Source organism: Zingiber officinale, chromosome 2B (genome assembly GCF_018446385.1).
Source record: "Zingiber officinale cultivar Zhangliang chromosome 2B, Zo_v1.1, whole genome shotgun sequence".
NCBI classification, from domain to species: Eukaryota; Viridiplantae; Streptophyta; class Magnoliopsida; order Zingiberales; family Zingiberaceae; genus Zingiber; species Zingiber officinale.
The window spans coordinates 149,775,030-149,798,248 of NC_055989.1; the positions used below are offsets into that span (position 1 = coordinate 149,775,030).

A 23,219-nucleotide genomic window follows, 5' to 3' on the forward strand; every position below is an offset into this window, starting at 1 on the left:
TTTACGTTCGGTTTTAATTCTATTTTTATTTTTTTCTCAAAAATGTTAAAAAAACATCAATTAAATTAAAAAAGCCCCTTAGGTCACTAACGCTTTGTTGGCTCGTCTCGCTGTGCGCAGGATGTTGAGAAGCCCCTCTGGATCTCCAAAAGTTTATCTTCCTCGGAGCCACTGTTCATCGAAGCCAGCACGCCTTCTCGCATATTTCAGACAGGATCAATCGCGTTTCCTTGCCTTCGAATCGGGAGTTCCTTCGTGTAGTTCGATGAGCTTGTCCCATAGCTCCTTTGCGTTCTCATGTGAGCCGACTTGGTTGAGTTCTTTTGTGAGTTCGCATTGGATCATGTTCAACGCTTTGGAGTCGATCTGAGCTTTCTTTTTATCTTCTAGACTTCATTTTTCTAGATCGAGTGGTACTTTTGTTACTTCATCTACAGGTGCTCGATAGCCTCGTCGGATGATGAACCATTTCTCGATGTCCATTTTCAAATACACTTCCATCCTTTTCTTTTAGTACGGAAAGTCATTTCCGTTGAAGAAAAGAGGCCGAGCAGTGCTGAATCCTTCAAGTTGAGTCATTTGATTGCTAAAAAAATAAAACTAGAAGGAGGTAGCAAGTCATCGTCTTGGATTAGTAGTGTTTGAGAAAAGAGATATGTTAACGACTTGACGTTGGTACAATCGGCTTCTAGGGTTTTGATGTTTGACAATATACCTAAGTCTAGTCAATTTGACCAAGAGTTAATCCAAACAAGACTTAATGTTTGGAAGAGACTAGCAAAAAAAAGTCCTAACTTAGTTAGGCAAGGGGAAATTCTAAGGTGAGGTAACCCTAGGTGGTAGAAGTCTTAGTGAGTGAAATTAGGCAATGAAAATCCTAGGGGAGGTAACCCTAGGTAGTGGAAGTCCTAGTGAGTGAAACTAGGCAATGGAAATCTTAGGGGGGTGTAACCTTAGGTGGTGGAAGTCCTAGTGAATGAAGCTAGGCAGTGAAAATCCTAGGGAGAGGTAACCTTAGGTGGTGAAAATTCTAGTGAGTGAAGCTAGACAGTGAAAATCCTAGGGGGAGGTAATCCTAAGTAATGGTAAAGTCTTGGATACAGTCTAAGTATGAAGCCTAATAGGTCGGATAGACTTACAGGAGTACGGCTTGATCCTAAGGGATTGACCCTTAGGTGGTAGACTTGGAGGAGGGACCTCTAAGCAAAAGGTAAGTCTAGTAGGTCGAGTAAACTTACAAGAGTGTGACTTGATCTTAAGAAAAAAAATGTGGAACCGCCACATCAGCGGCCCCCCTAGAGCCGGTCCCACGGATATGGAGGGAGGTAAATGCAGGTACACAGGTGGAAAGTGCATAGCGGAGACGTTAACCCCAGGCAGTGACACCCCGGGGATCGACCCTGGACCTTTCAGCCACAGAACCATGCACTCCCCATCTGTGCTACGCCCTGGGGACGTGACTTGATCCTAAGAGATTGACCTTTAGGTGGTAGACTTGGAGGAGGGACCTCCAAGCAAAAGATAAACCTAGTAGGTGTTGGACCACGTGGTTATTTTGATGTGATCAACCAAGTTAGGTTAGGTCCTATTTGGTTTTGATCCCTGTGTCTAAGTGTGCAGGAGCTTAGGAGCGCAGGAAGTCGAGCAGAAGATGCAGCTAGCGAGAAGGACGACACGAGAAGGGAGCCGACGGGCTTGGTGCGTCCGAAGTACGAAAGAGCTGCGGAAGAGTACACCGGTGGACGAGAAGAATGTACGCAACGTTCGAGGAACGAGAAGCCGGACAGAAGCCTGCTCGAGAAGAAGGCCGAAAATTGGGTTCGGGTGAGCTCTATTTCGGTTGGCCGCAATCACCCAAGCGATCGGAGCTTCGGAAGAAAAAAAGGAGTCAAAAGGAGCTGGAAAAGCAAGTTGAAGGCGCCCTCAACGAAGTGTTGAGGGCACCTTCGCTGCCTATTTAGAGTTGAAAGTATGAGGAGGGTAGTTCTTATTTTGCAGGCAATTCACCCCTTCCCTCTTACCGGCATCGCTGCACCAACAAGTGGTATCAAAGCCAAACCGCCTCAGAAGGATTGACCGTCGACTGAAGCATCAAGATCAAGACGATGGCCCGTGCAAGTATTCATCTCCCAAAATTCGACGAAGACTTCGCTACATGGAAACGCCGAATGGAGGTATTCTTCAAAATAGAGTTTGATATTCTTTTAATTATGAAATACGATTTTGCAACCCCAAAAGACAAGGAAGAATACAACTGGATGAAAAAGGAGCAAGCTGATTTCGTGGCCAACAGAAAAGTAGAGTTTCATCTGCTTAGCGTCCTGCTACCCCAGGAGGTAAGTCAGATCAGAAGCTATGACTCCGCCAAAGACCTCTGGGAAAAATTTCTGGAGCTCCATGAAGGCACCTCAGAAGCGAAGTTAGCAAAGTGCGACATCCTCCAGACTTAGCTGACAAATCTCCAGATGAACAACGGAGAAAAGATAGCGCAACTACAAGCGAGAACTAAGGAGTTGATAACTCAACTAAGCAATCTCAGATAAACGGTAACAAACCGAGACTCAATACGGTATGCGCTCAACGCCTTCCCAAGAACTTCAGAATGAGCGTCCTTAGTAGATGCATACTATTACATCTCTAAGGACTTTGAGGTAAGTACGCTAGAAAATTTATTTTCTACAGTTGAACTTCATGAATCTCGAATTGCAGAACCTAAACAAATAGAGAAGTCAAATCTCAATATTGCCCTACAGGCCGAGATGGATGATCCCGAAACCGAAGCATCGATCGATGAAAATGAAGCGATACTATTTGTAAGGAAGTTAAATAAGTTTATTAAAACTAATAAATTTATATTGCAGTCGAGAAAGTATCAACGCAACATAAGGACAGTCCGATGCTACAACTGCAACGAGGAAGGACGCATCAAGGATGACTGCCAAAGTTGAAGAAAAGGGACAAGGAGAAGTCCCAAAGACCGACGTCTACTAAACGCAAGAGTCTGAAGGTTACATGGGATGAATCATCATCCTCCGAATCTGAAGTCGAAGCCTTCTCAGGATTAGTACTGATGGCCAACCATCAAGTAAAAGAAGATGAGACTAGCTCAGAAATAAGCATAGATGAAGGGGGAGGATCATCAGAAGAAGAAAGCCGCGATGAAAGGAGAGCATTAGAAATTGAGGTAAGTAAGGTACATGCTCTAACTCCCAAGCAATCATTTCAGTTTATTAAAATGCTTACTAAAGACTTAGTTAAGTTAGAAAGGGAAAATAATGAATTAAAATTAAACTTAGCAAAAGCATGCCCTCTAGAAATATACAATAATCTAAAATTAGAGAATGAAAAATTAAAAATTGAAATTGAAAAATGATCATGCATGCTTAGATAAATTTCAAAAATCAAAACTTAGAACTTATGGGAAATTAAATTGGTACATTAAACTACACCAAGGACAACTTAGAAAAATTCCCAGAAATTATATACCCCCTAAGTTTTTGATTAATCCAATAGGAAGGAACCTATACTGGGTTCCAAAATATTTTCTAGATTAAATTTTTTGTAAGTTAGCGCTTTCAGCAAGAAAAATTAAACAATTAATTTCTTTATGAGACTTTGTTTAAGAAAGTGGTTGTTGCTCCAATAACCAAGAAGGTCTAGTGCCTCCCTACTGCCTGAAAGCCAAATTATTGAAATAAAATGTTTAATTAACTTGCTGATAAAGCATGAAAATAGGAATTAAACAATGCTTTAATAATTTTTTTTAAAAACATTTGTTGGAAATTTCTCAAAAAATACTTTGTTTAAATTGCCTAAAATACTTTGTTAGAGTTTTTTATTAACTTAGAATTTATTTTGAAAAATTCCTACCCCGTTTTTTGCCGTGAACAAAGGGGGAGAGATAGAAACAAGTTTAGAGAGAGTTAATATTTTTTTTAATTGGTACTTAAATATTTTTTGTATTGCAAATTCTATTATTGCAATCTTTATGCTTAAAATGTTAGTTTAGTAATTTCTTTAAATTATTACTTGTCTTGTCTATTTTTTTACCCTAACTTGAACTTGGATTGATGCACATCAAAAAGGGAGAGATTATTGGATCCCGTGGTTGTTTTGATGTGATCAACAAAGTTAGGTTATGTCCTGTTTGGTTTTGATCCCTGTGTCTAAGTGTGCAAGAGCTTAGGAACACAGGAAGTCGAGCGGAAGATGCAGTTAGCGAGAAGGACGACACGGGAAGAGAGTCGACGGGCTCGGTGCTTTCGAAGGACGAAAGAGCTACGGAAGAGTACACCGATGGGCGAGAAGAACGTGCGCAACGTTAGAGGGATGAGAAGTCGGGACGGAAGCCTGCTCGAGGAGAATGCCGGAAATTGGGTTCGGGTGAGTTCTATTTCATTTGGCCGCAATCATTCAAACGATCGAAGCTTTGGAAGAAGAAAACGAGTCAAAAGGAGCTGGATAAGCAAGCTGAAGGCGCCCTCAACGAAGTGTTGAGGGCGCCTCCGCTGCCTACAGGCATGAGGGCGCCCTCATTATTTTGAGGGCGCCCTCCACGCTGTCCAGGGCGCCCTCAAGGCCATTAAGGGCACCCTTGACCCAATCTACTTGACCGTTTCGAATTTAGATAAAGTTTTATTCGATGCCTCGGCTGGAGGCACCCTCAACCCCTTTGGAGGCGCCCTCAAAACTCGAGATAGTGTTTCCATGAGCTATATAAAGGCCCATAGAGCTAGGAATTAAGAATTCAATTCTGTATTCAATTCCTAACAACATTTGAACTTTTTTAGTGTGTAAAAAGGTTTATCCGCTTACAGTGATGGAGACGTTTCTAGTAGAGATATTTAACCGCCTTGGATTAACAACCACCTAGGTTGTAACCAAGTCAAATACCCGAGTCATCTTTCTTTCCTTTCTTTTATTTTGTTTTTATTTTATTGTTGCTATTTTAGAGTTAAAAGTACGAGGAGGGTAGTTCTTATTTTGCAAGCAATTCACCCTTCCCCTCTTGTCGGCCCCGCTGCACCAACAGTAGGTTAGGTAGATTTACATGTATACACTAGGTTGTTTGTTTGTGTTTGTATGGTTGTTTTGCAAGAACCTGGAGCTGGAAGCACAACAGAGAATAGACAAATGCAAATGGGTGAACCGAACTTAACTCAGGTCGAACCGGACCCAAATTGGTTCAGGTAGACTGACTGGGTTTGGTTTAGATTGTTGAGTTGTCAAAAATATTAACATGGAAGATGATGTGGCAAAAGATCATCTTTATGATTTGGATCAGGATAAAGATAAGCTAAATGATATGAATAGAGATAAGGCTTGATCCAGATATTCCTTCATCTAGATATGACTTTATCTAGATATGCTTCATCCAAATCTAAGACTTCATCTAGATAAGAGTTGATCCAGGTAAGGATATGATACAATTCTATAAAAGGATATGAAGGCCCTATGTTTAACATATCGATTCTTCTACTACTCATATTCTGTGTGCTCAAAAGGAAGGCTTCGAAGCGAAGCTTTGCTACTGGGGAAGCTCTAGGAAGGGTACGCGATGCTCAGGACTTCCGGATCGGCTCAGCAAAGTTTTTGTTTGTATTTCTTTTACTACAAGCTGTATTTACTTTATTATTCTTTTATGCTTGTAGTTGATAAATTTTAAGACATGTTTCTCCGCCTCCGGAAAGCTTCCAGAAAGGAGACCACTAGTGGACTTGCGCTTAAGTGCGTAGGTCTTGGGCGTACTGACCCTAGGGGTTGGGAACCAAATAAATTCCGTGAGTATTCTTTCCTTTAAGTTTTTATTATATTCCGCTGTGACTAACACTTTGATAGAAAGAACGAATGAAATCAAAGCGAAAAGCGACGAGTCGATATTCACCCCCTATTGACGCCACTAATCCTACACTTAAGTGGTATTATACCAATTTTGAGTAAAAACTAAGCGAGAAAGAGTTATTCGGAGAGGTAAATTTTACCAATTCAAATAAGCTATGAAAAAGAGAAATCTGAAAAAGAATAAAAATCATTCTCTCGGCTTGATTGGTGGTTGCACAAATTAAGAGCAAAACCTGCATTAATACCACTTGTTGGATCGAGACACACGTGAGAAGGGGGGGGGGGGTGAATCACGTGATTTTGAAAAACTTGTTATTTTTATTTTTGAAAACTAAGTGTGCAATAGAAATACAAACAAAAATAGAAAAGTAAAAACAAGCAAAAGACATGAACGCGTGCGGTTTTACTTGTTTCGGAGCCTTCAGCGACTCCTATTCCAAGACCCATGTCCCGCGAACCTATCAATGGGTCATTCACTAAAAGTCTCTTCCAGAATCGCTAGAATAGGGGATCAAGTACAAAAGAATCTGAAAAGTGTAATAGACTACACTTTTCGTTTGCAGAAATTAAGAACAAAAATTAAATTATATTACCAAACATTTTCGTAGACGGTCTCCTTGAGCTTGGTGTTTGAACGGCTTCTCGACAGCAGTCGAGCATAGTAGAGTCACAATAGGACAGCAGCAGGAAGCTGGAGCAGTTAGAAAGCCAAATTGGGCGAGTAGGAGCTCATGTAGAAGTTGATGTTGAATGCTCCTTTATATAGGGTGGAAGGTGTCTTCTATAGCCTTGAAGACACCTTCAATCCCTCAAATTTGATCCCGATCAATTCGGCTCTTATCGGTGATGAATTTTGAATTTTATCCATTGGAAGGCGCTTTCCATGACACTGAAGGCGCCTTCCATAAACAATGTGGAAGGCGCCTTCTATAGAATGGAAGGCGTCTCGGACACTGTTCATCTGAGACCTTTTATGCTCCTCTTGCTTTGCAAAACGTGTTAGTCCAATAAACTAAATAACCTGCAAGACAGTGTTAGCATAGTAATAATAAGGAGTAGTAATTATATCCTCTCTCTTCAAGATCAGGATCTAGTCAATGTCTCAATTTAGATTTCCAAAATGAACTTAAATTGAACCGATGCTTACTATCCCTTCGAACATGGGTGTGTCCTCACTTAGTCACTCTTCTCTAGTGACTTACCTCTACTTACCAGGTGTAAAGTTATCTTCTAGAATCACACATCCGGACTTTAGGAATCAAACATCCTGACTTATCGGAATCGTATATCCGGTCTTCACCTATCGGGAATTAGGCATCCTGATCTGTCAGAATCGTACATCTAGTCTTCTCCACTCGAGAATCGCACATCTCGACTTGCCGAACTCATACATCTAGTCTTCATCCATAGGGAATTGCACATCCCAACCCTTACTAGAATCCCATATCTAGGCTTTAACCCGTTGAGAATCGAACATCCTGACTAGGGTGTGTGTGTGTGGTTGTGGACTTGTGCACCTCCCGACTCAAGGCGCCTCCAATGCACTAGGGGGCAGGGGGAGGGGCACCTTGGTCGAACCTTTTTTTTTATAGCGTCGAGGCGCCTGTATCTAATCCAGACGCCTCAATTCAATTGATTTTTTTTGTTTATTTTTTTTAGCTCTGGAGTTAAGCCAATTAGACTTTGTCTTTAGGGTTTAGGGATTGAGTTATAGTATTCAAGCTAAAAAAATAAAACAAAAAAAAAATTAGGTGCACACAGGGTATGTATTTAGGATGTCTAATGACATTTTTAATTTTTTATAGCTCCAAAGTTAAACCAATTAGATTTTTACCTCTAAGATTTAGGGGTTGGATTATAGTGTTTAAGTTAAAAAAATATATAAAACTAAAAAAAATAGATACTTACGAAGTATATGTAGGTGCAGCGGAGGCCGACAAGAGGGGGGTGAATTACTTGCAAAAAAAAACTACCCTCCTCGGATCTTTCAATTCGAAAGTGCAATAGCAATAATAATAAAATAACTAAAATAATAAAACAAACCAGAAGCACAGAGAAGACCGGGAGTTAACCTGGTTACAACCAAGAAGGTTGTTCATCCAGGGCGATGAAAAGTACACACTAGAAAAATCTCCTTCTCCAAAGGCGGAGAAGCCTTTTACACTCTTACAGCTCAGAACTATTGCTAGGAATTGATTACAGAGTTGATGGAACAGTTGATTTGTAATTCCTAATTCCAGAGGCCTTTATATAGCCTCTAGAAATCCCATCTCGGATGTCCGAGGCGCCTCCAATAGGGGTCCAAGACGCCTCCATCAAGAGAGTGGATAAAACTTTATCCGAAAGCTCAACGTTCACTTCTGCCAGGTCCGAGGCACCTCCAACAGGCATTGAAGGCGCCTTCAAGCTGGCTGGTAGCTTTTTCCAGCTTCCTTGCTTCTTTGCTTCGTTTTCCGAAGTCCCGTTCTTTTGGGTGATTCCGGCTAACCGAAATAGGGCTCACCCGAACCCAATTTCCGGCCTTCTCCTCGAGCAGTCTTCCTCCCGACTTAACGTCCCTCGAACGCCGTGCACGTTCTTCTCGCCCACCGGTGTACTCTTCCGCAACTCTCTCGTCCTTCGGACGCACCGAGCCCGTCGGCTCCTTTCCCGTGCCGTCCTTCTCGCTAGATGCGTCTTCCGCTCGACTTCCTGTGCTCCTAAGCTCCTGCACACTTAGACACAGGGGTCAAACACAAAGCAAAATCTAACCAACTTGGTTGATCACATCAAAACACCCACGGGTCCAACAATCTCCCCCTTTTTGATGTGCATCAACCCAAGTTCAAATTAGGGTAAAAATCGACAAATAGTAATTTTTAAAGAAAATTACTAAACTAACATTTTAAGCATAAGTTTGCAATAAATAAAATTACAACTAAATAAAAGTTTACGAAATTTTTTTTTTGAAAATTATCTCCCCCTAGACTTGTACTAATCTCTCCCCCTTTGATCACAACAAAACGGGGTAAGAGTTTGATATTTAAAAATATTTAGCAGATTTTTCAAAATAATTTCTAAGTCAAAATTAATTTTTAGAATTTTTTTAAAAAATCTAAATAAACTGAATTTTTTGAAATTTTCAAAAATATTAAAAAAACTTTCAAAGCATTATTTAATTCTAGTTTAATGCTTTTTCAGAAAGTTAATTAAACATTTTATTTCAATATTTCAGCTTCTAGGTCCTGGCAAGACACTAGGCCTTCTTGGTTATTGGAGCAACAACCACTTTCTTAGACAAAGTTTCATAAATAAATTCTTTGTTTAATTTTCTCTCTTGAAAGCTTTAGGGGGTGTTTGGTTTAGGGGAATAGAAGTGGGGAATGAGAATGGGAATCATTGATTACCATTGTTAATGTTTGGATTATAGGAATAGGAATAGGAATAAGGGAATGAATCCTTGAAATTGGGTAATAACTCATTCCCATGTACCTACCCTTCAATGAGTCATTACCATATTTTCATCAATCAAAATATTCTCTTATTCCAAAAATACCCTTGACCTAAAACTAAATTTTCTCCCTTAATATCAAATATCAAAATTTATTTATTTATTTTTTCTTCATATCACTTCTCTCTCCTCGTTCTCTCTCATCATATTTTTTCTCTCATCATTTTATCACACACTTTCTCTCTCCTATCACACTCTCTTTCCTCTTTTTTTCTCATTACACTTTCTCTCTCATCATACTTTCTCTCTCCTCAATCTCTTCCATCACACTCTCTTCCTTTTTTTTCTCATCATACTTTCTCTCTCCTCAATCTCTCCCATCACACTCTCTTTTCTCTTTTTTTTCTCATCACACTTTCTCTCTCCTCAATCTCTCTTGTCACACTCCCTCCTTTTTTTTCCTCAACACACTTTCTCTCTCATCATACTTTCTCTCTCATCATACTTTCTCTCTCATCATCTCTCCCATCACACTCACTGTTCTTTTTTTTTTCTCATCACACTTTCCCGCTCATCATACTTTCTCTCTCCTCAATCTCTCTCATCACACACACTCTCTCCCCTTATTTTTTTCTCATTACATTTTCTATCTCTTCTTCCTCTCCCATCATAATTTCTCTCACATCATATTTTATCTCTCATCATGCTCTCTTCTATCACACTCTCTTTTCTCATTTTCTCTTATCACACTTTCTCTCTCTTCATTCTTTCTCATCACATTTTCTCTCTCATCATACTTTCTCTCTCATCATTCTCTTTCATCATATTTTTCTCTCACATCTAATTTTTTTTCTCTTATTTTCCTTTAAGGGTAAAAAAGGAAATATTGATTTATTCCAATAGAAAGTATGCAACTAACCAAACATTGCTTTTAAGAGTGATATCCATGCTCATACTCATTCCCATTCCACAATACAATAATTCTCATTCCGATTCTCATTCCCATGCTCATACCAAACACCCCCTTAATTAAATAAATTAATTTAGCACAGATTTCGAAACCCAATAGAGGTTCCTTCCTACAGGATTATTCAAGAATTTAGGGGGTACATTATTCTTGGGCACTCTTCTAAGTTGACCCTGATGGTTTCTAATGTACCAATTCAATTTTCCATAAATTCTAATTTTTAATTTTAGAAATTTATTTAAACATGCATTATTTTTTAATTTTTCAACTTCAATTTTTAATTTTTCATTTTTCTGATTTTAGATTATCGTACATCTCAAGTGGACATGTTTTTGCTAATTTCATTTTCAATTCAGTATTTTTTTTTCTAATTTAGACAAATCTTTAGAAAGAGATTTGATAAATTTATACGACTGAGTAGGGGTTAGAACACGTACCTTACTTACCTGACTTGGTGATGCTCCCCCTTCACTGCAGCTTTCCTCTTCTGATATTCCTCTCCCTTCATTTATGCTTATTTCTGAGGTTGACTCTTCTTCCAACTGATGGCTTGCTATTAGCGCTAATCCCGAGAATTCTTCAAGGTCTGACTCGGAGGATGACGAATCTGACCAAGTGGCCTTTAGGTTCTTGTGCTTGGAGGATTCTGATTTTTGGTACTTTGTCTTTACCTTCTCTTTCTCCTTTTTCTTTAACTTTGGGCAGTCATCCTTGATGTGCCCTTCTTCGTTGCAATTGTAGCAACGGACTATCCTTGTCTTTTGATGACGTTTACTCAACTGCGATCTAAATTTGTTAGATTTGAAAAACTTATTAAAACATCTTACCATTAATGCAGCTTCGTTTTCATCAATCGATGCGTCAGAGTCAGAAGCGTTTGTTTTGCCTTTAAGGCAATGTTCTGACTAGTCTTCTCTACTCCATTGGGCTCTGTAACTCGAGATTCGTGAAGTTCAAATGTAGAAAACAAATTTTCTAAAGTACTTACCTCGAAATCCTTATAGATGTAGTACGCATCTACTAAGGAGGCCCACTCTGGAGTTCTGGGAAAGGCGTTGAGCGCGTACCGGATTGAATCCCGGTTCGTTACTTCTTCTCCAAGATTGGTTAGTTGTGTGATCAGCTCTTTGATCCTTGCTTGGAGTTGTGCTACCTTCTCGCCTTGGTTCATCCGGAGGTTCGTTAATTGGGTCCGGAGGATGTCGCGTCTCATTAACTTAGCTTCCGAGGTACCTTCGTGAAGCTCCAGGAATTTTTCCCAGAGGTCTTTCGCGGAGTCGTAGCTTCCGATTCGACTTACCTCTTATGGTGGCAACACGCTGAGCAGGTGAAACTCAGCCTTCCGTTGGCGACGAAGTCGGCTTGCTCCTTCTTGCTCCACGTGTTTTCTTCTTTATCTTTTGGAACTGCATAGTCATATTTCATAATTAAGCAAATGTCAAATTCTGTCTTGAAAAATACCTCCATCCGGAGTTTCACGTCGCGAAGTCTACGTCGAACTTCGGGGGATGAATATTCGCTCCGGCCATCGTCTTGATCGTTGTGCTTCAGTCGGCGGTTAGTCCTTCTGAGGCGGTCTGACTCTGATACCACTTGTAGGTGCAACGGAGGCCGGCAAGAGGGGGATGAATTGCCTGCAAAAAAAACTACCCTCCTCGGATCTTTCAACTCGAATGTGCAATAGCAATAATAATAAAATAACTAAAACAATAAAACAAATCAGAAGGACGGAGAAGACCGGGAGTTAACCTGGTTACAACCAAGAAAGTTGTTAATCCAGGGCGATGAAAAGCGCGCACTAGAAAAATCTCCTTCTCTGAAGGCGGAGAAACCTTTTACACTCTTACAGCTTAGAACTATTGCTAGGAATTGATTATAGAGTTGATGGAACAGTTGATTTGTAATTCCTAGTTCCAAAGGCCTTTATATAGCCTCTGGAAATCCTATCTCGGATGTCTGAGGCGCCTCCAATAGGGGTCCAAGGCGCCTCCATCGAGAGAGTAGATAAAACTTTATCCGAAAGCTCAATATTCACTTCTGCCAGGTCCGAGGCGCCTCCAACAGACATTGAAGGCGCCTCCAAGCTGGCTGGCAGCTTTTTCCAGCTTGCTTGCTTCTTTGCTTCGTCTTCCAAAGTCCCGTTCTTTTGGGTGATTCTGGCCAACCGAAATAGGGCTCACCCGAATCCAATTTCTGGCCTTCTCCTCGAGCAGTCTTCCTCCCGGCTTAACGTCCCTCGAACGCCGCGCACGTTCTTCTCGTCCACCGGTGTACTCTTCCGCAGCTCTCTCGCCCTTCAGACGCACCGAGCCTATCGGCTCCCTTCCCGTGCCGTCCTTCTCGCTAGCTGCGTCTTCCACTCGACTTCCTGTGCTCCTAAGTTCCTGCACACTTAGACACAGGGGTCAAACACAAAGCAGGACCTAACCAACTTGGTTGATCACATCAAAACACCCACGGGGTCCAACAGTATAATATATATATATATTAAGGATTAAAGATTTAGAAAATATTAATTTAAAAAAAATAAAAATAGAAGGTAAATTGAGGCGCTTGGATTCTAGGTGCCTCAATGTTGCATAAGAAAAAAAAGTTATTGACGAAGGCGCCTTGAGTCGAGGTGCGCACAAGTCTACAGTAGGTGGTTGATATGTTTTTGTTGAACGATGATAAGTTGGATGTAAAGAAGAAAAATTATTAGTGTTCATGTCTGAAAGTGGAGAAGATGACAAGCTAGGGATGTGGCTGAAAGTTTGACAGGGCGAAGACTCCACATGGTCCTGCAACACAAAAGCGTTAGTGTTGGGCCAGGAAGAGATTCCTGGCGATGACCCTCTAATCCTCAAGTCAGTTTCCGGTGATGTGGAGGATAGCAAAAATGTTGTAGCAAAAAAGCATGTAGAATAACAAAGTTGTGCATACCTCCGCCTATAGATGAGAACCCCATTTTATAATCTACTGTAGTGTCTGTGCACACATCTCAAAGCGTGCGCAAGTTCCCAAGCATCCTGTTAAAAAACAAATCAAAAAGTATCTCTGACGCCTTTTTTTAAGTAAGCATGCATATCTCTGATGCGACAGGTTGTGACACAAACCTCCAAAAGAATACGAGGAGATACACGGGTGGATTCCGCTATAGGCCGACCGACATATGCTCGACCAGGAGACCACTGCTCGGTTGTGCTGAACATCACAATCCTCCTTCACTCATCTTATTCGTAGTAGGAGGGCTGCATTAAACCCGAACGAACACGTCACCAATTCGACTAGGACAATGGCGGAGGATCTAGTGTCTATCTGTCTCTTAGCTTTATGATGTCCGTTTGGCCATAATTGACTCTTTCGAACATACTGCTCATCTAGCCATAACTAACCAATTCGGTCGATCAATGGCCAACATTTTTTTACTTTCTTTGATTTTGACATGCACGTTAGCCGTTCTTACTTGCTTTGACTTGTCTTTGATGGATCCTTTTTCATCATAGTATTAATTAGTATAAAAAATATCTAATCCTTTAATAGATGTAAGAATCGATATCTGATATCAGATAAGTATGAAAGCAAAAGATATAAAATCTGATCTGATAGATTTTTATCCCTAAATTATCGGACACCAGAGACAACGATTGAATTGTACATCTAGCATGGTCGGACCGTTGACCAAGTGCCATCCCTGTCTTCGGCCAAGAGGGGTCCTGACAGCCAAATACAAAGGCTGCGATTGTCAAAAACAATTTAGGAAGTTGAAACCGAAGATAACCAGCTCTCGACAAAAGTCTCCGTTATAGGGGACTCCTAAATACGAGTGTTAGCAGGGCTGCGCCTCAAAGAAGGTAGCTGGACCTCGCGGAGAGGAGATGGCTTATTATCTCCGAATACATCGTGCTCGACCAATAAACCTTCAAAAGCTTCATGCAGAAAGGACAAAATCAACAATGAGCGACTGGACCATTAACTAGTATCATGCGCCCTGCGTCACTCCCCCTCGGAGTTAATTAAGACCTAACTCAGTGCCCTCAATGCTACTCTGCATGCATGAAGGCACGAGGAAGATAAGAGCAAATTGCTCACCCAGTCACTCGACCTAAACAACCCACACACAACCACCCCACCACCACCACAAGCTCACCTCATGGATGGCCCATTGCCCATTGCCATAATGCCATTAGCAACCTGCAACAGCATAATGGATGCTTAGTCTGCAAAAAGGATTGATCCTGAGACAAAAATTTATAAGATTAATAAGCAAGTCGAGGTACAGTGTCTCTTTTACTGGGAACAGAAACTTCAGTTGTACAACATCCTAACAAGCTAAATGATGTTGATGAATCCGACTCGGAGATGGAGAAGTTTCAGTTTTAGTGCTGTAAATGACAAAAGTGTAAGGTTTCACTCACAGTGTGGAGCCACAGTCTATTCCATTATACAAATGATGCTCTCTGTGGTTTTTAGCGAAGCGTACCAGACAGTTCCTTTTCTTGGTGTTCATGGGATGCCATGGAGGGAGATCACGGGCTGCTGCAGCGACAACAACAATAAACAAAATAAAGGATAAAACCAGGATGAAAAGATGCAATCTGGAAAACCACTCAACATTCCAGGCAGCAACAATAACCACAAAATGGGAGAATATGGAGCAAGAATGTGAAGGGAGGCAGATCAAAAATACCATGTACGCATGTATAAAAGCACCTCTGCCTTTAATTTTCTCGGTGGAAGGACCCGTGATCTCTCTCAATTCATCTTCTATCTTTTCTGCTCTGCATTTCCACAGACACGTTGCGGGCGTCGCCCAGACGATGTTCAGATTACGAGGAATTGCGTTCGCCGTGGTTCTCCTGCTGCTGGTGGACTCCGGGGAGGTCCAGTGTCATACCAAGGGGCTCCGGCTGCCGCGGCGGCAGAAGAACTCCACGCAGGCGGAGTTGGCGGAGCAGCAGTTCATGAGGTGGGTCTGGTTCGTCGGTGGCCTCCGGCATAGCGTGTTCAGCAGGGCGCTCAACAAGGCGTTCCCTTCCTACACGCTCACTGTTGACAAGAAGCCATCGGTCGGAGATTTCACCACGATCCAGGCCGCCGTCGACTCGCTCCCGCTGATTAACTTGGTGCGCGTGGTGATCAAGGTCAATGCCGGCACTTACACGTGAGTGAGCATTCTTCGTCGTCTCCTCTTTGGCTACTTGTACATTGGTCGATCGCTTGATTACCGGGGTGTTAATCATGGAGCAGGGAGAAGGTGGAGATTCCGGCGATGAGAGCCTTCATCAGCATACAAGGAGCGGGAGCGGATAGCACAGTGGTGCAGTGGGGCGACACCGCTGAGACACTCGGGCCGAGAGGACAGCCAATTGGCACCTTCAATTCAGCCACCTTTGCCGTCAATGCTCCCTATTTCATAGCCAAGAACATAACCTTCAAGGTAAGCAATACCGACAACGACACCTCCCTGTTCCAGCGCCCAATCCAACAACCCTTGTCCTTTTCTGTTCTCACAGAACACCACCCCTGTTCCACGACCAGGGGCTAGGGGGAAGCAAGCGGTGGCGCTGAGGATATCGGGGGACACCGCCGCCTTCGTGGGATGCAAGTTTCTGGGGGCGCAGGACACGCTCTACGATCACCTCGGCAGGCATTACTACAAGGATTGCTACATCGAAGGCTCCGTGGACTTCATCTTCGGCAACGCTCTCTCCCTCTTTGAGGTCAGCTTCTACATAATCATTGAGCAAAAATTGCATCTTGAGCATCGATTATTCGTTCCAAACAATCAAACAAAACAAAATCCATTAAAAACGAACACAAGCCTGGCCTCTTCTCAGTCACGCCTTGGTTAGCGAGGCATTAGGTCGAACAGGTGGCGGGCGCGCCTCGGGCGTAGTACTCACCGGTGAATGCGTGGTGCTGGTTGCAGGGCTGCCATGTGCACGCGATCGCGCAGAACTACGGCGCGCTGACGGCGCAGAACCGGATGAGCTTGCTGGAGGACACGGGGTTCTCTTTCGTGAACTGCAAGGTGACAGGGTCGGGGGCGCTGTACCTAGGGCGGGCGTGGGGGACCTTCTCCAGGGTCGTCTTCGCCTACACCTACATGGACAACATCATTCTTCCCAGAGGATGGTACAATTGGGGCGATCCCAACCGAGAAATGTAAGCCTTCTCCTTCCTCCGCCTCGCTTCGTCTCCTCCTCCTCCGCCGCCGCCGCCGCTCGCTTCTCGGCGTCGCTCAACCCTCACTCTGTTTTATCGATAAATCCTTATCATTTCTAAATTTTTCACTTTACCACATCAAATTTAGTGCTCATAACACTTTCCATCTATTTTCAAAAAAGTACTAATTGTTTCTAAAATTTCATAAATGTCCCTCAACATCTAGCTATCATTGAAACTTAAGGTTTAAGAGATACTACTACACTTTTGATCTCTCCTAGATTGTCTTTGCGAATGGATCGCAAGAATTTAGTTACGAGAGTATTCATCTTATCGCAATAAAGAACATTTCGATTTATTTATTCTCCTTCCTTTGGCTTCTTCTTTGAAGTTATTTATGCTCTTCCAAGGACAATTGTTTTTGGTCCCCTAAACTCTTTTTTTGCCTTTCATGTTGAAACCTTCTTTCTAGTAGCTTTTCTTCTTTCCCATTCCAACCTTTTTAAAAAGTGATCTCTTATGCGCACGCATTGGAATCAAACTTTTGTATGGGTTCACCTCATGAGTGCAAAAGGAACTACATATGTGTCAAGTTGAGTCCATTGAATTTTTGTTTTCACTTTTATGTTCGAACTTGTTATCAAGTTATCTACTACAATCTTTCACAGGACTGTGTTTTATGGGCAATACAAGTGCACGGGGCCGGGCGCAAGCTATGCGGGAAGGGTTTCATGGTCGAGGGAGCTCACCGACGAGGAAGCCAAGCCATTCATATCCTTGACCTTCATTGATGGCTCTGAGTGGGTCAAGTTGTGATCTTTTGGTGCCACCAAATAACACAAATCATTCTTATTCGCATTCTTCCAATAGTAGCACCTATAGCTTCTAGCGAGCTACTCGTGTTGATTTAATGTTCTTGCTTGCTCTTGTTTAAGGCGAAAGATAAAAAATGGAAAATCGACAAGTTGATCTCAATATATACAAAATATTTTTTTCAAGAGCGAGAAAACGAACAACATGACAACGAAAAGCTTATTCTAGGCAAGCATATCGAGTTGTTCTAAACTAGTTTTGTTGTCCAAACTTAATGGAGTGTAAAGCTCCCTCATATTGATGGAGTTGAGGAGTTTCTACATAGGAAAAGTAGTTGACAATAGCTCAATATCTTTTGCTTTGACTATTAAAGAATTTGATCAAAGAGTTGGAGGGAGGGGAGCTAAAATGGGCGAATCTCCAACAATTTTGTATCATTGAATGATTTTAGTGGTTATAATGAAGGGGTTAAGATGCAAGGACAATCAAGGACTGTGATACCAAATCGAGAGGAAGCTACCCGAGGCAAAGGCAATTCCTTCTTTCACAGTTCTTGCAAGGGTTTGTTTGTGTTTTTGATGTCAACAACAGCAATTCTGCAACCATTGCATTGAATTGATGCTGAGTGCAAACTGTTCGTCGAAATGCTCCAATGAAGTTTAAGAGTGGTAGATTACCGCTTGATAACAGTCATTGTGGATTTGTGTGGTTGTCCTCGAGCAAAGCTGCAATGCTGCTATGCATGGTTAAGAGCAATTGTTCACACAATTAATGTGTTTGGGTGTTGTCCCTGTTGTGTGAGGTGGAATTTTACTGCATGAAGATGATTGGTGATGAGTAAATAAATGATCAGTGATGGCAGATAAGTTTCTGCAGCATGTGATCTCTGCTTTAAGCACACAACATTCTTCAGTTTCTGCTAATTGATTGCTCCTGTGATAACTATAGTCACTTTTGCTGGATATTTTGTTTTTTTTTTTATATATATCTTGCGTGCCTTTCGTTTGCAGAAACACTTTCATCTAGATTTATCTAATCCTTTGACTTAGCTCTGAATCTCAGCAGGTCACATGTCTCGGAGACTCTTGTAGACCTTTTAGGGTTCATAATTATCCAGTCTTGGATTTTTGTGTTTGGTTTTTTCCTGTGCACATTCATAGTTTTCGTGCTGAAACTTTCACTGCAAATTGTGCTAAAAGCTCATGCACTTTCAATGGCGGATTCAATTGGGTTTCTGAAACAAAGAGGCTAAGGAGAAAAAACAGTTGCATACAGATTAAAATCAAACAAGGAGAATCTACACGTTAACGTTCCTTCAGTCTCAGAGCTTAGAGATTCTCAATGGCGTGAAGAACCATCCTTCTACTGCATCATATCACCACATGCTGTCCAAGTAGTAGTCCCTGAGCGCCTTACTGCTCTGTTTTGGTGCACTCTGCGTCCTTACTTTCGCGGCGAAGGACGTCGTCTTCGCCATGTGGCTCAGGCGGCTTGGAGTTTCCGGCCAGTGGCCATGGCAGTTCTGGGTGAAGGGTGATCTGTCAGGGTGCTGCTGCTGCTGCTCCCACGCGTTACAGTCGGAAGTTGCTCTCCTGAACGATTTTGACTTGAGTTGGTGAGTGTCCATCTCGACGATCTTTGGGCTCCGATCGAGACCGGATCTCGGCTCTGTTCCCATCTGCTTGCGCCTTGTGCTGATTCTATCCTGCTAAGAACACGATGGGGATAAGATGGATCCAGAATTTAGGGGTTGGTTGATTGTGGTCTTACGTAGGATCTTCTGTGGCAGAACTGTTGTGGGAGTCTTGGGCTCCTCTGTTGAGGCGGCCATGCATGGGACTGAACTCTCACGAGAGCTTGCAGTCTGCGGAGGGCCACGGCGGCTTGTTTCCTCACGAGGTAGCCTCGGACGAGGGCCTGCAACTTCACCAGGGCTTTGAGTGCCCGACGAGCTTTCTTCGCCTGTTCCACGACGGCGGCGGTTAAATTAAGCAGAGGAAGTTGGAAATGGAGGACGAGGGATGCGATTCGGCCTCACCAAGTGACCCCTGAAGGCGGTTTGGATCTTGACGGCGGCCCACCAGGCGTAGCTCCCCTGCAGCAATGTCCTCGGCTGCCTATCCAGTCTCTGGAGCCGCCACACCGCCGCCTGGGCGGACGACACGGCAGCGCTGGCGGCGGCCGCGGTGGCGACGGCCACCGCGATCGCGTGTTTCCCCTCCTCCTCGCTCTCGTCGTACAAGGAACTCAGCCACGCCACGTCCGTCGCCGATAAGGGACTCTGTCGTCCCGTGCTCTCCTCCCGCCGGAGCTTGGCGTCGGCGATGGCGAAGCTCCATCTCTTCCTCTCCTTGGCCTCGTAGCCATTGATGCTGGCATTGTCTTTCCCGCCCGCCTTCGCCTCCTTCTTCCCCCACAGAACACTCCTCAGCCACCTCGTCGCTCGGCCCATCGCGATCGAGCTCGAGCTCTCCCTCTCCCTCTCAAAAGCTACAAAACCAATTCACAGAAGTCGATGCAGAGGCCTCCGTTTTATAAGAGACGATAAGAATCGAGAAAAAATAAAGGAAGAAAGAAGCAATCATTCGATTGCTCCACTTGGAACAGTCAAAAAGTGGTGGACGCGCTGCTCTTACAATGATCGTCGTCTCGTGCCTGCCAACCTTCGCCACAAACGACAGGGAGAGTGAGGGTTTTGCGCGATGAAAGAGCGGAAAATTCAAGCAAAATCAATTCCCTCCTCTGTCTCTGCCACCTGTAGGCTGCTCCTTCCTCGCGGCGGTAGCCTCCATCTTTGACTCCACGTCCAGCTACGCAAACGATGGATGAGCGAAGATCACCTCAAAGAACGAAAAAGTTCGGAGCTTTCCACAGAGCCAAGCGACAAGCAGTGATGAACCTGAGCTCAATGCTTACAGCAATGTCGGAGGTGGCAGGGTGGTGGTGGAGTCTCAGTGCGACCGCCTCTCCTCTTCCTCTGCTCCCACTCACTCTGTTATCGCTGCTGGAATCTTTCTACACGCCCAATGATGCATATCTTTCAGCAGACGGCGGAGAGCGAGGCGGAAGAGGAAAGCGAAAAGGGAGATCCTGCCTTTGGCCAGCCATATCTTGCTCGTTTTGGGGCGGTCAGTGGGCTAGTTTAGTACGCTGCAGTGAGAGAGTACAGAGAAAGCATGATGCGGCTTTGATCTCAAGGAAAAGGAATGGAGTAGTGTTGGATGGAGGCGGAGGCCGCGGCATATAAAATGGTTGGAAATGGAGAGAGAGAGAGATGCCGACCGATGCTGCGGTGGCGATCATGACGTAACGGAGAGAGGGAGGGAGAGCGGTGGCAGGAAAGGGCGATGGTGGGCCGCCCACCGCCATGGCCGCCTCTGCCATGGACGTGCTTCAGAAAACGTGGGTTTATATTGTAATTATGGGAAATATCAAACAAATTTAAACCCTGCAATTATTTTTCATATTGACTGAAACATTAAAAAAAAAAAGACATTTCGTTTTAAAGGTTTGTATAATAAATGCATTCAAACTTATAATTACTTATATAGTCAATTGTGATTGAAACATCTTATTTTAATTTTTAGAAAAAAAATTATAATAATTTACTCCTTGATAGTTTCACCGACACTTATATAATAGTGTTTTGCTTGAATTTAACTAATTGAACGATCAATATTATTTTCTTAGACAAATGAATGTAGGAATATATAATGGATTTTTTAGAATAATTAAAATAAATAAAAATATTTTTTATATATTTTAAAAAAATCTATTGTAATTTTAATAATTATTTATTTAATCATACGAATTATCAAATATTATTGTGACACTAATAAAGCACTTATACAGGTAAAAATAATAATTTAGTACTGCTGGATAAAAATATTATAAAATATAAAGATAATAATACAATTAACTTTTACCAAGGTTTGGTGGAGTCAAGTGGCATTAGTCGTGAGCAGAATTATAAATGTATTAAATGTTGGTGAATTAATTTGACGTTGAATTTGGTAAAAGTTTATTTTTACTAGTTTAATATACATAAGGTAATTAATTAAATAAATATAAATAATTTATTAAACAAAATGAAATAACGTTCATTTATAAAACTCATATCAAAATAGACAAAGAAATTTTAAAATTAATAAATAAGTTTATATTGTGAAGTTCAATAATCAATCAAAAATTTTTATACAATCAAATAAGTTTCAACCTAAACGAATCAAATTCAATTTAAATTTAAATCAAACTTATAAGAAATAAATCCAACCAAATTTAAAAATTATTTTAATAGCTTTATGTATTTTAAGACTTAACTTAGTTGGATTTACTTATCTCATTAAATAAATTTAAACATTATAAAACTTAACAGTTATTCTATAATAGGATAATTAAAAAATATTTACATAAATTATCTTATCTATTCATTAAATTTTATATTTATAAATAGTATTTCTCTAAATTTAAAAAATAATGGATTCGATTCTATAATATATATTATAGAGGAGAGGAAAAAGAAACTAATATATATTGGGAGTGGAAAGTAGATATAAAAAATTAATAAAATAATTTTCTATTTTAAATTATATATCTTAGATAGAAAATTTGATATAAATAATCCTTGAGAGTTGTGCTAGGTAATTGGATTAGAGAGCAACAGATCTCCTGTTTTTTTTTTTTTTTTTTTTTTTTTTTTTTTGTAAGGGGATGGACTTTTTATAATTGCGATCGGATCATGGTCATGATCCCATTGTAATTAGTTGTAATCCTTTCTTAGGTTCATTGTCCTCTCTAAGTTATAGTTTGATTTGGAGAGGATGGTCGGAGATCATCAGTGGTGGACAAGTGGTTAGATTGTTGGATGCTGAGCGAGGATGGACTCCGAATGACCTCCGATGATTTTCTTTAAATCAAACTATAATTTAAAAGGGACTATGAATCTAGACAAAAATCATAATTAATTACGATCATAACAACATCATGATTATAAATTATAAATAATTCATTCCCTAATTAAAAAAAAATAATCAGAAAATCTACTCTCATTCGATCAGATCGAGCGCAGCAGGGACCGCGAATGGTCCGCGACCGCGGCAGCCGTGCTAGGTAATCGGGTGAGCTGAGCCTCAACCTCGGTTCCTCCTGACGCCACCTCTCGCCGTCAGGCCTCATATTGCGTGCCGCCTTCGCGTCACCAAAGTGCCTCGTCCCGCTCAAACACATGCAAAGCCCAGACAAGCCATCGTGCGAGCTCTGCTCTTCATCTGCCACTATTCATATAATTCACTGTTTCCTCTTCCTGTTTTTTTCTTCCAGATCATAATCAGAATGCCGATCACTCAACTCTCTTCATCCTTATCCACTTCTTTTCGAACAAATGACTGCAGTCACCTTACTGTTTGAATCCACTGTAACTATTAATTTCTTTGGATGCACATGTGCTATAATTCTCAATGAGACAAACCGGAGGTTAGGCCAAAGCACACCGTCTTGTTGCTTTATAAAATATGAGTACGTTCATTTTCTTTCTAATCTGTCTCTCAATTATATGAAAAAAGTTATAGTTAATCATTAAATTAGTTAAAAGGTGATTTTTTATCTTAAAAGGATGTAAAATTTATCATCTTTTAATCAACAAGACATTCTTAGTTCTCAGTGGTCCAATCGAAAGCACTACAGCTAGATGATGTCCATGCATGAGCAATTCATGAGCTGTTTCGGTCAAGTCAATGAGGCGTGGAGACAGAAAGGAGCATGTCTGATTCACTGAACTGAAGCTGAGCAGCAGCAGTGCAGTGCATTTTGCCTGCGACCGAATGCATGGCAGTAAAGGAGGGGCCTTTCAGCTGCTTTCTAGGAGGATGTTTGTTTGAATGTTTCAGAGGAGAGGCACTGTAACTGCAATTTAATATTGATGTAAGAGGCATGTCATGCTACATTAAGCTCGGTCGGCTTCTCAGTGTGCATAAGAAAAACCTACTGAGTTGTGGATTGTGAGAGTTATAATGCCTAAGTCAT

At 41.7% G+C, this 23,219-nt stretch overlaps 2 protein-coding genes and 1 long non-coding RNA gene across 10 annotated transcripts; 1 reads left to right on the plus strand and 2 right to left on the minus strand.

Moving 5' to 3' along the window:
* Positions 1–13,793: 13,793 nt before the first annotated feature.
* LOC122047803 lies at positions 13,794–16,263 on the minus strand. Of its 2 annotated transcripts, none has more exons than XR_006130665.1 (3): positions 16,124–16,263; positions 14,908–15,948; positions 13,794–14,756 (listed from the first exon to the last, which is right to left on the minus strand). It is a non-coding gene; the product is annotated as an uncharacterized LOC122047803 (long non-coding RNA). The 2 variants fall into 2 exon arrangements; XR_006130664.1 differs by having other exon boundaries at positions 16,037–16,179.
* On the plus strand, positions 14,726–17,279 carry LOC122047800 (probable pectinesterase 53). Of its 2 annotated transcripts, XM_042609276.1 has the most exons (6): positions 14,726–14,910; positions 15,013–15,381; positions 15,468–15,657; positions 15,734–15,940; positions 16,150–16,385; positions 17,054–17,279. In XM_042609276.1, exons 1-6 carry the CDS (start codon positions 14,726–14,728, stop codon positions 17,199–17,201), a joined length of 1,335 nt encoding a protein of 444 aa, XP_042465210.1. In that variant the 3' UTR covers positions 17,202–17,279. The 2 variants fall into 2 exon arrangements, with proteins under 2 accessions (XP_042465210.1, XP_042465212.1); XM_042609278.1 differs by lacking the exon at positions 16,150–16,385.
* Positions 17,280–18,447: 1,168 nt separating this feature from the next.
* On the minus strand, positions 18,448–20,600 carry LOC122047801 (protein IQ-domain 26-like). 6 transcript variants are annotated; one of them, XM_042609281.1, is made up of 5 exons: positions 20,115–20,600; positions 19,835–20,008; positions 19,237–19,688; positions 18,969–19,160; positions 18,448–18,906 (listed from the first exon to the last, which is right to left on the minus strand). In XM_042609281.1, the coding sequence occupies exons 3-5, from the start codon at positions 19,648–19,650 to the stop codon at positions 18,574–18,576; spliced, it is 939 nt and encodes a 312-aa protein (XP_042465215.1). In that variant the 5' UTR covers positions 19,651–19,688; positions 19,835–20,008; positions 20,115–20,600; the 3' UTR covers positions 18,448–18,573. The 6 variants fall into 6 exon arrangements, with proteins under 6 accessions (XP_042465215.1, XP_042465216.1, XP_042465218.1 ...); XM_042609282.1 differs by having other exon boundaries at positions 20,098–20,600; XM_042609284.1 differs by having other exon boundaries at positions 18,448–18,903; positions 19,237–19,723; positions 20,115–20,599.
* Between the last annotated feature and the right edge of the window lie 2,619 nt (positions 20,601–23,219).